Source organism: Oncorhynchus clarkii, chromosome 33, assembly GCF_045791955.1.
Source record: "Oncorhynchus clarkii lewisi isolate Uvic-CL-2024 chromosome 33, UVic_Ocla_1.0, whole genome shotgun sequence".
In the NCBI taxonomy this organism is placed as follows: Eukaryota; Metazoa; Chordata; class Actinopteri; order Salmoniformes; family Salmonidae; genus Oncorhynchus; species Oncorhynchus clarkii.
In genome coordinates, this window is record NC_092179.1 from 3,811,618 (window position 1) to 3,829,986 (window position 18,369).

Consider the following 18,369-nt stretch of genomic DNA (forward strand, 5'->3'; position numbering starts at 1 on the left):
TTCAGTAGGTTTTCTATTCTACACTATGGTGGATAAATCTACTGTTCCTGGTGCATGGTTCTATTTCTGTTGTAGCAATTTGACGTGTGTGTGTGTGTGTGTGTGTGTGCATGCAGCGCGCTCCTGTCGGTGTGTAATCAGTCATAACATTCTCCTTCAACCATAGCACTGTGACAACCTTGATCTACACCCGGAGATGATCTGAGAGCAAGCAGAAAAGCAGTGGGTGTGATGTCCCTTTTGTGTTCAAGTGTGTGTGTTTGGTAGGAGAGCGACTGAAACGTGGTGGGGGGGGGGGGGGGGGGGGACTAAATATTTTCTCTTTAGAACACTCTGATGTTTGACTTTTCTAATATATGTATGTAGGTACGTATGGGTGTATTTTTGTATATGTGTGATTGTATGCACGTTGTTTTTGCATATACATGTGTGTATTTTACTCTTTAACCTTGCATGTAGATTGCGATTTAGGTTCCGTTTCAATGTATTTTTTTTTTTTTGTATGTTTCTTTCTGGGACCATGTACAATATTGTATGGATGTGGGCAGGATCTTGGACCTCATGCTACAATGTTATTATATATATAAATATAAAACACAGATGTTTTCCCTATGGAGAAAGTTGAAGTTATATATCGCCTGTACACTTTGGGCTGCCTTTTGGATCCAACTGTCCACCATGTTTAAAGATAACAACAGTACTACAAACTATTCATTAGGACAAAAGTATGATGAAAACAAATAATAATGAAGATTGTTAATAAATCATATTACATTTACTACACACTGTTTGTGCTGCTTCTTTCTTTCTGACACTTCAACGGTCTAAGTTGACACCTCAGGTATGTCGGTAATCTAGACTAGGCCACAGCATTACTAACAACGTTTACAGGACCTCCATATTTCTCCGGGAACAAAAACGACATGGGTTCAGAACATTCAGATGCAGAGGATTCCTGACCCATCTCATCGCCATGGAGACCTCGAAGGCTGATACACCACTGAGGAGAATGGTGCTGGTTTGAGTGAGGTTGTCACGTTTCTTCCTCTGATGCAAATTCCCTCCTTCCCTTTTCTAGGTGTCTACGGGAATGGACCTCAGAGGCCCAGGAGGATTGTTGGTAAATCAGTAGTCTGGTTTCTGTCCTTGTTGCATCTGCTCGTGGATCCTCTCCAACACCTCCTGCATCCTCCTCAACTAGAGGGGAGAGAGAAGGTAAGGAAAGTTAGTGTTTGTGTGTCGGTCGGTCTAGGTTTTTTGAGACGCTGAAGAAGAACGTTCCAAAACGTAGACTGGAAGAAGACCAACTTCTATGCAGTGCAATACATCCAGGTACGGGTGTGTGTGTTGTCGGTCTAGGAGTGCACGTGGGTGTTCTCACCTCCTCGTCCTTCTCCCAGATGAGCCTCTCTGTCTCGCGGTCTACAGGGGCCAGTGGGAGTGGGGTCATGGGGAAGTCAGCGCTGCTCTCACTCTGAATCTTATCACGCAAGCTAACACAGAACAAAACAAAGGTCAAATAAATTGTCATTCTTTTTGTGCAGAATAACCTTGTAGCACAACCGTTGTGCCAAATGTGTTGTACATCAGTACAACTTTAGTGTGTATGGGTCTGGGTAGTTCTGTGTACGTCTATTCTATGTGTGTGTGTGTGTGTGTGTGTGTGTAGTACCAACCTGCGTTTCCTCTCCTGCACCACCATGCGTGTCATGTTCTGTATACACTGTGCTCTGTAGTTCTCGTAGTGTGTCTCTCTGGTGACATCCTTCAGGTCCTGCATGTGAGTCTTCACCAACATGTTCCTCAGCAGCAGGAAATCACTGTGGGCCGGGTCCTCCACTGACAACACAACACTGCTATTAGGTCAGTGTGTTTTCACAGAAAGACATTTAGGCTGGAATTCAATCGAAGGTAGTACACTGTCGACAAGTAATTTCCTTGTAGTTCGCGGAGATTGCAGTCACGGTAATCTGTGCGAATGTGTATTTTTTACAGGCAAGCTCAGTGAGGCCCAACTCTGCTGTTCACCGCAGCGAAAGTTCAGTTGTGTGTGTGTGTGAGATCTGTAGTGTAAACGTGAAGGTGTGCCTGTGCAGCGTACCTTCCACTACACCCCAGGGGTAGAGCCGACCTCTGAACTTGCGTCCTTTACTCTCAACCTGGATGTTACTGCCTATTACAGCAAAAGGAATACTGTCCTAGAGAGAGAGATCAAGGTTTTCATGGTTAAGCCATGTGGTCAGTGCTATATGCAATGGACAAAACATAGAGATGCCCTAATAGCCCTCTATCCTCCCCAGGTCTGAAGTCACCTTGAGCAGCTGCTCCTGCTGTTTAAACTCCTCATCTTCATCAAAGTCACAGTCTGGGAACTGGTAGATGTTGATGCCAAACTTCTCCATCTCCTCTCGGATCTACACAGGCACACGCATACAGTATTCACACCCCTTGACCTTTTCCACGATGTTGTGTTACAGACAGAATTTAAAATGGATTCAATTGCATCCATAATGTCAAATAGATTTTTTTTGTCTTGATTTTTACAAATGAATAACATAATAAAAAGCTGAAATGTTTTGAGTCAATAAGTATTCAACCGCTTTGTTAAGAAAACCTAAATAAGTTCAGGAATAAAAATGTGCTTAACAAGTCACAATAATTTGCATCCTGTTTGCAACAAGGCACTAAAGAAATACTGCAAAAAATGTTGTGTTGTATTGGATTTACCTTAAACACAACACATTACCAAGTTTCAATCTCCATATATTCAAGCATAATGGTGGCTGCATCATGTTATGGGTATGCTTGTAATCGTTAAGGACTGGGTCATTTTTCAGGAGAAAATAATAAATTAAGTTTAGCACAGGCAAATTCCTAGAGAAACCGACAGTGGGAGATGAATTCGCCATTCAGCAGGACAATAACCTACTACACAAGGCAAAATCTACACGAGTTGCATACCAAGAAGACAGTGCATTTTCCCGAGTTACAGTTTTGACTTAAATCTGCTTGAAAATCTATGGCAAGATCTGAAAATGGTTGTCTAGCAATGATATACAACCAATTTGACAGAGCTGAAGAATTTTGAAAAGAATAATGGGTAAATATTGTACATTCCAGGTGTGTTAAGCTCTTAGAGACTTACCCAGAAAGACTCTCAGATGTAATCACTGCTAAAGGTAATTCTGTACTTACTCAAGGGGGTTGATTACTTATCTAATCAAGATGTTTTATTTTTCATATTCTTTTTTACAAATGTTAAAAATGTTATTCCATGTTGAGAGTAATTTGTGTAGATTGAAAAATTAAAAAGACAAATCCATTTAAATCCAATTTTGCAACCCAACATTATAGCACAGGGCAAGTATATACCCCAACATTATAGCACAGGGCAAGTAAACTGCTCAACAAAATAAAGGGAACACTTAAACAACACAATGTAACTCCAAGTCAATCACACTTCTGTGAAATCAAACTGTCCACTTAGGAAGCAACACTGATTGACAATACATTTCACATGCTGTTATGCAAATTGAAATTATAAGCAATTAGCAAGACACCCCCAATAAAGGGGTGGTTCTGCAGGTGGTGACCACAGACCACTTCTCAGTTCCTATGCTTCCTGGCTGATGTTTTGGTCACTTTTGAATGCTGGTGGTGCTTTCACTCTAGTGGTAGCATGAGACGGAGTCTACAACCCACACAAGTGGCTCAGGTAGTGCAGCTCATCCAGGATGGCACATCAATGCGAGCTGTGGCAAGAAGGCTTGCTGTGTCTGTCAGCGTAGTGTCCAGAGCATGGAGGCGCTACCAGGAGACAGGCCAGTACATCAGGAGACGTGGAGGAGTCCGTAGGAGGGCAACAACCCAGCAGCAGGACCGCTACCTCTGCCTTTGTGCAAGGAGGAGCACTGCCAGAGCCCTGCAAAATGACCTCCAGCAGGCCACAAATGTGCATGTGTCTGCTCAAACGGTCAGAAACAGACTCCATGAGGGTGGTATGAGGGCCCGACATCCACAGGTGGGGGTTGTGCAAATTCGCCACTGGCGCCCTGTGCTCTTCACAGATGAAAGCAGGTTCACACTGAGCACGTGACAGACGTGACAGAGTCTGGAGACGCCGTGGAGAACGTTCTGCTGCCTGCAACATCCTCCAGCATGACCGGTTTGGCGGTGGGTCAGTCATGGTGTGGGGTGGCATTTCTTTGGGGGGCCGCACAGCCCTCCATGTGCTCAACAGAGGTAGCCTGACTGCCATTAGGTACCGAGATGAGATCCTCAGACCCCTTGTGAGACCATATGCTGGTGCGGTTGTCCCTGGGTTCCTCCTAATGCAAGACAATGCTAGATCTCATGTTGCTGGAGTGTGTCAGCAGTTCCTGCAAGAGGAAGACATTGATGCTATGGACTGGCCCGCCCGTTCCCCAGACCTGAATCCAATTGAGCACATCTGGGACATCATGTCTCGCTCCATCCACCAACGCCACGTTGCACCACAGACTGTCCAGGAGTTGGCGGATGCTTTAGTCCAGATCTGGGAGGAGATCCCTCAGGAGACCATCCGCCACCTCATCAGGAGCATGCCCAGGCGTTGTAGGGAGGCCACACACACTACTGAGCCTCATTTTGACTTGTTTTAAGGACATTACATCAAAGTTGGATCAGCCTGTAGTGTGGTTTTCCCCTTTAATTTTGAGTGTGACTCCAAATCCAGACTTCCATGGGAAGATAAATTTGATTTCCATTGATAACTTTTGTGTGATTTTGTTGTCAGCACATTCAACTATGTAAAGAAAAAAACTATTTAATAAGAATATTTCATTCATTCAGATCTAGGATGTGTTATTTTAGTGTTCCCTTTATTTTTTTGAGCAGTGTATATACTCCAACATTAATAGCACAGGGCAAGTATATACCCCAACATTATAGAACAGATATAGATTACAGAAATTCTGTAGCACAGATAGGAATATCACAGGTAAAATTAGCACTGGTAAAGATAATTAAAGATTACCATAGCACAGGTACAGTCTCTTACCTTCATCTTCTTCCTGCGGACCTCAGTGGGTGTGAGGCTGTCAGCTTTGGCCAGAACAGGGACTATGTTCACCTTTTCATGCAGAGCCCTCATACATTCCACATCCAACGGCCGCAGACTGGAGAGTCACACACAGGCAAAATGATTTAAATAATTGTTGAAAAGCAGGTTTACTGTGAAAGAACTGTGTGTATCTACCTCATACTTGTGTCGAGAGAGAGAGAAAGAAAATATGTATTGTGTGTGTAGTCTGGTACCCATGTCCGAAGGGAGAGATGAAGTAGAGGCAGCAGTGGACTCTGTTATCCTGGATGTTCTTTCTGTTCAGGCCGCTCTCGTCTCTGAAGTACTGCTCAAACTGCTGGTCAATGTAGTCCTCTATCTCTTTCCAGCTATAAAGAGCACAAACACCACTCAGAGGAAACTACAAACATGGTGGATCAACATGATGATAGATGTACACTCTCCACTATAGCTCCACTCGGCAAAGTGACGTTTTCTACAAAAATCACGGAAGTGGGGCATAGAAGCAATCTTTCCCCATTGAAAGTAGTCAAGCCAAGCCCGAATTCAAGAAATAACAACACGCATAGTTAAAAGCATTTCTCCAATTATAGCTCCCGTCCAAATGTCGTGAATGATATACAGTAAACACACATACACAAGTATACAGTGGGGCAAAAAAGTATTTAGTCAGCCACCAATTGTGCAAGTTCTCCCCCTTAAAAAGATGAGAGAGGCCCGTAATTTTCATCATAGGTACACTTCAACTATGACGGACAAAATGAGAAAAGAAAATCCAGAAAATCACATTGTAGGATTGTTAATGAATTTATTTAGCAAATTATGGTGGAAAATAAGTATTTGGTCACCTACAAACAAGCAAGATTTCTGGCTCTCACAGACCTGGCTCTCACAGACTCTTCTTTAAGAGGCTCCTCTGTCCTCCACTCGTTACCTGTATTAATGGCACCTGTTTGAACTTGTTATCAGTATAAAAGACACCTGTCCACAACCTCAAACAGTCACACTCCAAACTCCACTATGGTCAAGACCAAAGAGCTGTCAAAGGACACCAGAAACAAAATTGTAGACCTGCACCAGGCTGGGAAGACTGAATCTGCAATAGGTAAGCAGCTTGGTTTGAAGAAATCAACTGTGGGAGCAATTATTAGGAAATGGAAGACATACAAGACCACTGGTAATCTCCCTCGATCTGGGGCTCCACGCAAGATCTCACCCCATGGGGTCAAAATGATCACAAGAACAGTGAGCAAAAATCCCAGAACCACACGGGGGGACCTAGTGAATGACCTGCAGAGAGCTGGGACCAAAGTAACAAAGCCTACCATCAGTAACACACTACGCCGCCAGGGACTCAAATCCTGCAGTGCCAAACGTGTCCCCTAGCTTAAGCCAGTACTTGTCCAGGCCCGTCTGAAGTTTGCTAGAGAGCATTTGGATGATCCAGAAGAAGATTGGTTTCATCTGACCATATGACATTCTCCCAAAATATAACTTTTTGGCAAAAACTCAACTCGTCGTGTTTGGAGGACAAAGAATGCCGAGTTGCATCCAAAGAACACCATACCTACTGTGAAGCATGGGGGTGGAAACATCATGCTTTGGGGCTGTTTTCTGCAAAGGGACCAGGATGACTGATCCGTGTAAAGGAAAGAATGAATGGGGCCATGTATCGTGAGATTTTGAGTGAAAACCTCCTTCCATCAGCAAGGGCATTGAAGATGAAATGTGGCTGGGTCTTTCAGCATGACAATGATCCCAAACACACCACCCGGGCAACGAAGGAGTGGCTTCGTAAGAAGCATTTCAAGGTCCTGGAGTGGCCTAGCCAGTCTCCAGATCTCAACCCCATAGAAAATCTTTGGAGGGAGTTGAAAGTCCGTGTTGCCCAGCAACAGCACCAAAACATCACTGCTCTAGAGGAGATCTGCATGGAGGAATGGGCCAAAATACCAGTAACAGTGTGTGAAAACCTTGTGAAGACATACAGAAAACGTTTGACCTCTGTCATTGCCAACAAAGGGTATATAACAAAGTATTGAGATAAACTTTTGTTATTGACCTAATACTTATTTTCCACCATAAGTTGCAAATAAAATCATTAAAAATCCTACAATGTGATTTTCTGGATTTCTTTTTCTGATTTTGTTTGTCATAGTTGAAGTGTACCTATGATGAAAATTACAGGCCTCTCTCATCTTTTTAAGTGGGAGAACTTGCACAATTGGTGGCTGACTAAATACTTTTTTGCCCCACTGTATATGTCATAGTCCAGTCAACTCCATTACACTCAAGTTACTTAACAAGTGAATGCTAGCTATGCTAGCTAATCTACCAGTCTGTATTAATGAGTGTTAGCACAACCTGCACACGTAAATGTATATTTTTAAGGGGTATGCAGCAGGTTGATAATAATGTCACCAAAGTATTCTGTTTTAGATATTTCAAACAGCATTCCTAGCTAATGAGTATTTAATTTAAAAGTAGGAACAAGATTTAACAAGACAACCTTGGGACTAATGTGATTTGGTGCCAACGGGCAGATGAGGGATTTTTTAAAAACATTTTTTATACATCTGTGCCCCCAGTAGAGGGGCGTGGCCACTGAATCGTCATTCCATGAGGGACTATGATAGCAGCAAATCATCATGAGATAATCATGATTCCAGCCTAGATAACCCATGTACCTCTCTGTGTTGTTGACAGCGTCACCAAACCCTGGTGTATCTACGATGGAGAGTCTGAGTCTGACCCCCTTCTCCTCGATACCCACGGTGTGTTTGGTGATGAACACTGTTTGCACGATCCGCTCTACACACACACACGTATAAAAGCAATCTTGAAGATCAGGGTTGTAATAGAACAGGCAATTCATTCCAAAAAGGACACAACTTGCTGTTATAGCAAAACAATAATAGTAGTTAATAGCAATGAACACATTGAGAAATGAGTTTTACTGACAATATTTCTGTCTCACCCTCTGCATTCAGCACCTTCCTGTTGTTGTAGAGGTCTGTAAGGTACAGACTGTTGACCAGAGTGGATTTACCCAGACCAGACTCTCCTAGAGAAAGAAGGCAAGTCAGTCATTCTTCTATCTACTTTTTTCTGCACAAATAAATGTTGGGCAATGTTCACCTAAATAAAACAAAGTTATTTGGAATAGGTTATTTTCTGTCTATAATTCATTTCAGTAGTAATCTGAGTAATTTAGATGTCTCACCTGCTACCATGAGGGTGAAGGCAAAACCCTTTTTGACTGACTTCCTGTGTACCTGGTTGGGTAGAGTGGCAAAGCCCACATACTCCCTGTCCATGTCCTGTAGGGAAGACAGAAGACGGGACATAAAACACGCTGTTTGCAAATGTATTAAATGAAATACAGAAATATCTCACTTACATATACTACTGTTCAAAAGTTTAGCGTCACTTAGAAATGTCCTTGTTTTTGAAAGAAAAGCACATTTTTTGTCCATTAAAATTACATTAAATTGATCAGAAATACAGTGTAGACATTGTTAATGTTGTAAATGACAAATGTAGCTGGAAACGGCAGATTTTTTATGGAATATCTACATAGGTGTACAGAGGCCCATTATCAGCAACCATCACTCCTGTGTTCCAGTGGCACATTGTGTTAGCTAATCCAGGTTTATAATTTTAAAAGGCTAATTGATCAATAGAAAACCCTTTTGCAATTATGTTAGCACAGCTGAAAACTGCAAGTTGAGTATCTGGAGCATGAGCATTTGTGGGTTGGATTACAGGCTCAAAATGGCCAGAAACAAAGAACTTTCTTCTGAAACTCATCAGTCTATTCTTGTCCTGAGAAATGAAGGCTATTCCATGTGAGAAATGGCCAAGAAACTGAAGATCTTGTACAACGCTGTGTACTACTCCCTTCACAGAACAGGGCAAACTGGCTCTGACCAGAATAGAAAGAGGAGTGGGAGGCCCCGGTGCACAACTGAGCAAGAGGACAGGTACATTAGTGTCTACTTTGAGAATCAGACGCCTCACAAGTCCTGAACTGGCAGCTTCATTAAATAGTACCCGCAAAACACATGCCTCAACCTCAACAGTGAAGAGGCAACCCTGGGACGCTGGCCTTCTAGGTAGAGTTCCTCTGTCCAGTGTCTGTGTTCTTCTGCCCATCTTAATATTTTATTTTTATTGGCCAGTCTGAGAAATTGCTTTTTTGTTTGCAACTCTGCCTAAAAGGCCAGCATCCCGGAGTCGCTCTCTCAGTACTTTGCTCCATTCGTCTTTCCCCTCGATCCTGACTAGTCTCCCAGTCCCTGCCGCTGAAAATCGTCCCCACAGCATGATGCTGCCACTACCATGCTTCACCCAGACGTGACATTTGGCATTCAGGCCAAAGAGTTCAATCTTGGTTTCATCAGACCAGAGAATCTTGTTTCTCATGGTCTGAGAGTCCTTTAGTTGGATTTTGGCAAACTCTAAGTGGGCTGTCATGTGCCTTTTACTGAGGAGTGGCTTCCTTCTGGCTACTCTTCCATAATGGCCTGATTGGTGGAGTGCGGCAGAGATGGTTGTCCTTCTGGAAGGTTCTCCCATCTCCACAGAGGAACTCTGGAGCTCTGTCAGAGTGACCATCTGGTTCTTGGTCACCTCCCTTCTACCCCGATTGCTCAGTTTGGTCGGGCGGCCAGCTCTAGGAAGAGTCTTGGTGGTTCCAAACTTCTTCCATTTAAGAATGATGGAGGCCACTGTGTTCTTGGGGACCTTCAATGCTGCAGATATTTTTTGGTACCCTTCCCCAGATCTGTGCCGACACATTCCTGTCCAGGAGCTCTACGTTTATTTCCTTCGACCTCATGGCCTGGTTTTTGCTCTGACATGCACCGTCAACTGTGGAACCTTTTATAAAGACAGGTGTGTGTCTTTCCAAATCATGTCCAATCAATTGAATTTACCACAGGTGGACTCCAATCAAGTTGTAGAAACAGCTCAAGGATGATCAATGGAAACAGAATGCACCGGAGCTCAATTTAGAGTCTTCATAGCAAAAGGGTCTAAATACTTATGTAAATAAAGGTATGTTTATTTGTAATACATTTGCAAACCTGTTTTCACTTGTGTGTAGATTGTTTTCCTCCTCAATGTAATATATTTTAGAATAAGGCTGTTATATAACAAAATGTGGAAAAAGTCAAGGGTCTGAATACTTTCCGAATGCACTGTAGTTTCACGTGATAAAAGATGCTTATTGGTCACTACACCATTAGATAAAAATGTTATCACACTTCTGCACACTCTTCCTGAAGTTTTCATAATGATTCTAGCACTACATCAGTGCACACATAGGTCTCACTCACACACGTATCCACACCTCACCCACCTCTGCAGAGTCGTAAGGGTCAAAGTGTCCCCAGGGGCTGCGTGGCCGGGACTGAGGGGAGGAGTCCATGGACCGCGACCCCATAGAGGTCAGCTGGTACTTCCTCAACTTCAGCGGCTCAAACTCTCCCTCCAGTGGGGCACGTTTGGTCCTGGGGGGGGTGAAGGGAGGGGGGCCACTAGGGGAGGGCCGAGAAAGCAGGGGTGTCCCTCTTGGGGTGTGAGGGGATCGCCCCATCTCAAGCCCAGTTCCTTCTGGTTCTCGGTCAACGACAGGTGTGTGGCATCCCGGAGTTGTGTTTTGGTCCACAGATGCACCCCGGGGTGGGGGGGTGGGGGGAAGGTCTCTCATGGTGTAGGCCAGCTCTGCATCCTCTGGCTCCTCAATAGACAGACTGGACAACTGGGGGAGGAGGGGGTTATAAAGCCAAATATCAATCATATAGCCTTGTTACATCAGCAGTTGTCTGAAAGTGCTTAACAAATACCGGCCTAGACACTGAAGCGCAAGCAAAGCAGAAACATAGTGGAGGAGGGAAACTAGGATATATACCTGCAGAACAGATTGTCCACCACATTACTAACATCTGTCTCGTCATTTCATGTTGAAGGACATGAGTAAAGGAAGCCTCTTGTGCTGAATGCAGGGCTTCGTAGGGAAGACTCAGCACACACGAACCGTCTGATCAACAGGCCCGTCTACCTTCTCACACTAGTTAACCATAGAATTGCCCTACTTCACACCTTAAACAGCGCTTTCACTCTGGGATCGATAGGTGGTAAATTTGCAAAGTCTGAGGTAAACACAACTGACACAACACAGCTGACACAACATAAACAAAGTAAACTGCTGTGTACCCTACTGCCGGTTGGATTCCACATGACACAACGTGCAATTTCACCAACTACCGACTGACCCAAAACAACAAGCAATTTGGAACACTTTAATGACAGACGTAAAAGTAGTAAGTGGACATCTGTATGTAAACTGCATTTTGAGGGGGTGCCAGTACACCCGACCAGAATATGTCAACAATATTTCCCTGGTTCAAGGAATGGCCTGACATAATCAAAACACACAACCTGACCTACCCGAATGCACAAATTCCCCTGAATGAACCCCAACTTGCCCCATTGACTGTAAGAGGTCTTCGGAAGAAACCAGCTGCGCCCAGACGAAGAGGACCATCATCTGCTTGCTAGCTAAGTTACCTTGACGCATGCTGTTGTTAAATAGCTTGCTAGTTAACAGATCTTCTGTGGCTAACCAGGTTGCTTACAGAGCTCTTTTGGCAGCCAACAATAATATTAAAACAAGCATAATGAAGAGGATGTTTCTACTTTATTCAGCCCATACCTGAATGTGGATTGTGCCTGGCTTTATCTTTGTAGCGGTCTTACAAGGCACAACTTCATAGCTAGCTAAAGCCACAATCTGGTATTGGGCTATCCTACAAAGAAAAAAATGTGTGAATCTAAGTGTGCGTTCTCTAATTCTCTCTTTCTCTCTCTCGGAGGACCTGAGCCCTAGGACCATGCCCCAGGACTACCTGACATGATGACTCCTTGCTGTCCCCAGTCCACCTGGCCGTGCTGCTGCTCCAGTTTCAACTGTTCTGCCTTATTATTATTCGACCATGCTGGTCATTTATGAACATTTGAACATCTTGGCCATGTTCTGTTATAATCTCCACCCGGCACAGCCAGAAGAGGACTGGCCATCCCACATATGCTCTCTCTAATTCTCTCTTTCTTTCTCTCTCTCGGAGGACCTGAGCCCTGGGACCATGCCCCAGGAATACCTGACATGATGACTCCTTGCTGTCCCCAGTCCACCTGACTGTGCTGCTGCTCCAGTTTCAACTGTTCTGCCTTATTATTATTCGACCATGCTGGTCATTTATGAACATTTGAACATCTTGGCCATGTTCTGTTATAATCTCCACCCGGCACAGCCAGAAGAGGACTGGCCACCCCACATAGCCTGGTTCCTCTCTAGGTTTCTTCCTAGGTTTTGGCCTTTCTATGGAGTTTTTCCTAGCCACCGTGCTTCTACACCTGCATTGCTTGCTGTTTGGGGTTTTAGGCTGGGTTTCTGTACAGCACTTTGAGATATCAGCTGATGTACGAAGGGCTATATAAATACATTTGATTTGATTTGATATTGGAGTGGCCATCACAAAGCCCTGACCTCAATCCTATAGAACATTTGTGGGCAGAACAGAAAAAGTGTGTGCGGGCAAGGAGGCCTACAAGCCTGACTCAGTTACACGAGCTCTGTCAGGAGGAATGGGCCAAAATTCACCCAGCTTATTGTGGGAAGCTTGTGGAAGGTTACCCAAAATGTTTGACCCAAGTTAAACAATTTAAAGGCAATGCTACCAAATACTATTTGAGTGTATGTAAACTTCTGACCCACCTGGAATGTGATGAAATAAATCACTCTACTATTATTCTGACATTTCACATTCTTAAAATAAAGTGGTGATCCTAACTGACCTAAAACAGGGAATTTTTTTACTTGGATTAAATGTCAGGAATTGAGAAACTGAGTTTAAATGTATTTGGTTAAGGTGTATGTAAACTTCCGACTTCAACTGTATTCGTGTGTGTGTGTATATATATATAAAAAACACTCAGCAACAAAAGAAAGGTCCCTTTTTCAGGACACGGTCTTTCAAAGATCATTTGTAAAAATCCAAATAACTTCACAGTTCTTCATTGTAAAGGGTTTAAACACCGTTTCCCATGCTTGTTCAATGAACCATAAACAATTAATGAACATGCACCTGTGCAATGGTCGTTAAGACACTAACAGCTTACAGACGGTAGGCAATTAAGGTCACAGTTCTGAAAACTTAGGACACTAAAGAGGCCTTTCTACTGCTCATCTGTGTGAACGTGCCTTAGGCATGCTGCAATGAGGCATGAGGACTGCAGATGTGGCCAGGGCAATAAATTGCAATGTTCGTACTGTGAGATGCCTAAGACAGCGCTACAGGGAGACAGGACAGACAGCTGATCGTCCTCGCAGTGGCATAGCACGTGTAACAACACCTGCACAGGATCGGTACATCCGAACATCAAACCTGCGGGACAGGTACAGGATGGCAACAACAACTGCCCGAGTTACACCAGGAACACACAATTCAACCAATAGTGCTCAGACTGTCTGTAGACCGGCCTGTTGTAAGGCAGGTCCTCACCAGACATCACCGGCAACAATGTCGTCTATGGGCACAAACCCAACTCGCTGGACCAGACAGCACTGGCATAAAGTGTTCTTCACTGACAAGTCACGGTTTTGTCTCACCAGGGGTGATGGTTGGATTCGCAATTATCGTCGAAGGAATGAGCATTACACCGATGCCTGTACTCTGGAGCGGGGTCGAATTGGAGGTGGAGGATCCGTCATGATCTGGGGCGGTGTGTCACAGCATCATCAGACTGAGCTCGTTGCCATTGCAGGCAATCTCAACGCTGTGCTTTACAGGGAAGACATCCTCCTCCCTCAAGTGGTACTCTTCCTGCAGGCTCATCCTGACATGATACTCCAGCATGACAATGCCACCAGCCATAGTGCTCGTTCTATTCATGATTTCCTGCAAAACAGGAAAGTCAGTGTTCTGCCATGGCCAGCGAAGAGCCCGGATCTCAATCCCATTGAGCACGTCTGGGACCTGTTGGATCGGAGGGTGAGGGCTAGGGCCATTCCCCCCCAGAAATGTCTGGGAACTTGCAGGTGCCTTGGTGGATGAGTGGGGTAACATCTCACAGCAAGAACTTGCAAATCTGGTGCAGTCTATGAGGAGGAGATGCACTGCAGTACTTAATGCAGCTGGTGGCCACACCAGATACTGACTGTTACTTTTGACCCCCCTTTGTTCAGTGACACATTGTTAAATTTTTGTTAGTCACATGTCTGTGGAACTTGTTCAGTTGATGTCTCAGTTGTTGAATCTTGTTTTGTTCATACAAATATTTACACATGTTAATTTTGCTGAAAATAAACACAGTTGACAATGAGAGGACGTTTCTTTTTTTGCTGATATATATATTTATTACCAGTCAAAAGTTTGGACTCACCTACTCATTCAAGGGTGTTTCTTCATTTTCTACATTGTACAATAATAGAGAACACATTAAAACTATGAAATAACACATGGAATCATGTATTACCCAAAAAAGTGTTAAACAAATCAAAACATATTTTAGATTCTTCAAAGTATCCACCCTTTGCCTTGATGACAGCTTTGCACACTCTTGCCAGCTTCATGAGGTAGTCACCTGGAATGCTTTTCCAACAGCCTTGAAGGAGTTACCACATATGCTGAGCACTTGTTGGCTACTTTTCCTTCACTCATCCGAAACCATCTCAATTGGGTTGAGGTCGGGTGATCTGATGCAGCACTCCATCACTCTCCTCATTGGTCAAATAGCTCTTACAGCCTGGAGGTGTGTTTTGGGTCATTGTCCTGTTGAAAATCAAATAATTGTCCCACTAAGCCCAAACCAGATGGGATGGTGTATCACTGCAGAATGCTGTGGTAGCCATGCCAGTTAAGTGTGCCATGAATTCTAAATAAATTACAGACAGCATCACCAGCAAAGCACCATCACACCTCCTCCTCCATGCTGCACGGTGGGAACCACACGTGGAGATCATCCATTCACCTACTCTGCATCTCACAAAGACATGGCGGTTGGAACCAAAAATTTGGACTCATCAGACCAAAGGATAGATTTTCACCAGTATAATGCTATTGCTCGTGTTTCTTGGCCCAAGCAAGTCTTCTTATTAGTGTCTTTAAGTAGTGGTTTCTCTAGGTCTTCCTTTCCTGTGGTGGTCCTCATGAGAGCCTGTTTCATCATAGCGCTTGATGGTTTTTGCGACTGCACTTGAAGTAACTTTCAAAGTTCTTTACATTTTCCGGATTGACTATCCTTCACTGTCCTTTCTCCTTGTTTATTTGAGCTGTTCTTGCCATAATATGGATTGGTCTTTTACCAAATAGGGCCATCTTCTGTATACCACCCCTACATTGTCACAACACAACTATTTGGCTCAAACGCATTAAGAAGGAAAGAAATTCCACAAACTAACTTTTAACAAGCCACACCTGTTAATTGAAATGCATTCCAGGTGACTACCTCATGAAGCTGGTTGAGAGAATGCCAAGAGTGTGCAAAGCTGTCAAGGCAAAGGGTGGCTACTTTGAAGTATCTCAAATATAGTTTAATTTGTTTAACAGTTTTTTGGTTACTAACTGATACCATGTGTTATTTCATAGTTTTGATGTCTTCACTATTATTCTACAATGTAGAAAATAGTAAAAACAAAGAAAAATGCTGGAATGAGTAGGTGCATCCAAACTTTTGACTAGTATATTGTGTGTAATATATATACATACACACACACACACTTATTTATTGTTGGACATAAGACTGTAAAAACACCAGGAAATAAGCTCCATATGATTTTATTTCAGAAATCTGTTCCCAAGTATTCCCATACATAATAAAGAGACACGTGATTGTGTAAAAATGTAAGCAAGGTTGGAAATGTATGTTTTAGTCAAACATATGTTTGGGCTTCTTGCTGTCAATTTGCAGTCAACAAATGATTTGCAATTATGTTCCGGTTCCCCGACCATCTGCTCAAGAAAAAAATTGGCCGTAGCTGAATCTAGTTGATGATCTCTGCTGTACAGACACAGTGATCGGAGATGATTTGCTCTCTGGACACCATTTGCCTTTCCAGCGCGAGGGCTGCTAATTGACAGCGCAAAAAAAAAAAAAAATTGTAATGCAAGGTTTTCGTTTTTTTTTACAAAAATGTTTGGTGATCGACTAAGAATGCCTTGAAGATCGACTGGTCGATTGTGACCGGTTGGTTACCACTGTTTTAATCATTCTAATTCTATGGGCCCAATCGTACCCGTCACATCATATTACCCACAACCCACTACAACGGGCTTAACGCTAGGCTCTCTCTAATACGCTGATCTCCGGTAAGAGGATGGGGGGGTTGGAGACTTAGTCTAGCACACACACTTGTTTACCTACTACAGTACATTGTAACCTACAACAATTCTACAAATATAGATGGAACTAAAGGAATATATCTTAAACTCTTCTCCGTATGTAGGGTTTTCAGCAATTACATTTGCCCACATTTGGCTCTGTGTAAACTACAATTGACACTATTTTAACGTTTAGAAACGTCAAATCAGCGCTTTCAATAAGGGTTTCCTAAACATATACTGATATGCCTCTTATCTTTCATTTAAGCGAGAAATAATATTTCAAATTAAAAAGAGACACTTACTGTAGCAGTTTTGCACAGATCCATACAATGTGTGTGCCTCCAGTTGAGAAACTACACTTCCCCCCAAGTTAACTACACACAGGTGTTCAAAGCAGTTAGCTAATTAGCATAGGTGGGGGCCAGTCTTTCCCGAAAACAAGCCCTGTAAACATGGAGATCTGGCAATGTGGGAACACTAATCTTAACCCTATAAAAAAGGTGTGTAGTAATTTACCTTTAGTTGTTTTATCACTTCTTGCTGATATGAAAGATATATTCCTTGTTTCCAAAACAGTACCGCAAGCAGTGCGAGTTATTAGAGGATGTGTTGGGCTCTTAATAAAGATACTATCGTTTATAGGCACTAAAGTCTATAAATGGGGTACTAAAGGTCCTACCTGGATGTCTGAACAGAGTGCAGAAGAGACCATAGGAGAGAGTATGGAGGACACAAGAAGTTATGGGAAGATAACATGCTGTTCAATCAATAAAGAGATTAATTGATCAATGTAAAACTGTCTGACCTGGCCAAACGGATATCAGAAGAAAAAAAAAGACAGCAGAATAAACTAAATTATAGACCATCTATTGCACAAAAAACATCCAACATTACACCATAACTGCAAGTAAAAGTAGAAAATGTTAAATCAGGCTATTTAAAAAAAAATATTGCAGTTGCTATTTCAAAGGGCTAGATCCCATGACTGCACCCAGAATTTACCAGGTTTGAAGCTGCTACGTAACCTGACAGGCGACGACATGTGGTCCATGTTGCGGTGCAGTGCGCTGTCAGCTGGTCATCGGACGGCTAAGATCGCGTACCTTCGGTGTCTGTCAAAACAATCTCGCTCCGTCATTGACCGGATTTTGTTCCAACTTGGCCCTAAACCAGGGGTACGTTCAGTTTGCTTGAACGTTTGCTACGCTGCAGAACAGTTTGTACTTTGTACGTTTTCCCAAAACGTTCTTGAACAGACTTTGAGATGTGTGCGGGGGTGTGGCTTGCAGCAAAGAGTGACCTATTTAAAAGGGCAGCGGTGAATTTTGAACCCACAACCCAGCCCTTCCCCGTTTTTCATTCATCAGTTCACTTCAACACGCCTGCTCTTCCGGGGTCGGTTAAATAACTAATATGAAGTGCCTGCACCACTCCAAGACCAGAGTTGCCGACATATCTGATTTCAGTGGGTTCAAGACAACTCTGAATTTTGAAAGAAATCTAGATCCGACTGGGGAGAAATCGTCATCCAACTTGGAATTCTAAGTCAGAAACTGAGGCATCTTTACTAACTAAATTATTGGGATCATCTGGTTACCACCAATGTTTGGAATTCATTGAGCTCGTTGACAAAAACCATGGGATGCCTTTTCACACAGATACTTTGTCAAAGGTCCGGTCACTCCGGTGGGTCTGTGTTAGCTATGCAATTTTTATATTGAATATCATCTATTAATTTACTCTTATAGTATTTTAAGTAGCAGCTAAATGTCAGCCAGGGAAACTAATTGTTCTCACATACAGAATTTTCTGCATGACTGTGACGCTCTTTACCTCAATTGTTAGAATGTTCTTGTGATCACAATATTCACGACAGTACTACTTATTATGTTCAAATAGAAAGATAATTAAATCATGTTT

General features: G+C 43.1%; 1 protein-coding gene across 1 annotated transcript; it reads right to left on the reverse strand.

Annotated features, from left to right (window-relative positions):
• Positions 1-553: 553 nt before the first annotated feature.
• Positions 554-17,536, reverse strand: LOC139392906 (septin-5-like). The gene is made up of 12 exons (XM_071141230.1): positions 17,452-17,536; positions 10,425-10,826; positions 8,286-8,382; positions 8,040-8,126; positions 7,750-7,873; positions 5,296-5,430; positions 5,039-5,156; positions 2,313-2,414; positions 2,102-2,198; positions 1,677-1,839; positions 1,382-1,493; positions 554-1,197 (listed from the first exon to the last, which is right to left on the reverse strand). Exons 2-12 carry the CDS (start codon positions 10,773-10,775, stop codon positions 1,126-1,128), a joined length of 1,458 nt encoding a protein of 485 aa, XP_070997331.1. The 5' UTR covers positions 10,776-10,826; positions 17,452-17,536; the 3' UTR covers positions 554-1,125.
• Positions 17,537-18,369: the final 833 nt, after the last annotated feature.

What these genes read in the sequence shown, in the direction of transcription:
- LOC139392906 (XM_071141230.1), bottom strand. Translation starts at nt 10,775, where the DNA reads ATGAGAGACCTTCCCCCCACCCCCCCACCCCGGGGTGCATCTGTGGAC. An exon ending in GAAGGTGCTGAATGCAGAGG is followed by an intron (nt 7,874 to 8,039) that starts GTGAGACAGAAA and finishes GTGTGTGTGTAG; the next exon opens with AGCGGATCGTGCAAACAGTG. An exon ending in CCCCTGGGGTGTAGTGGAAG is followed by an intron (nt 1,840 to 2,101) that starts GTACGCTGCACA and finishes TTGTGTTGTCAG; the next exon opens with TGGAGGACCCGGCCCACAGT.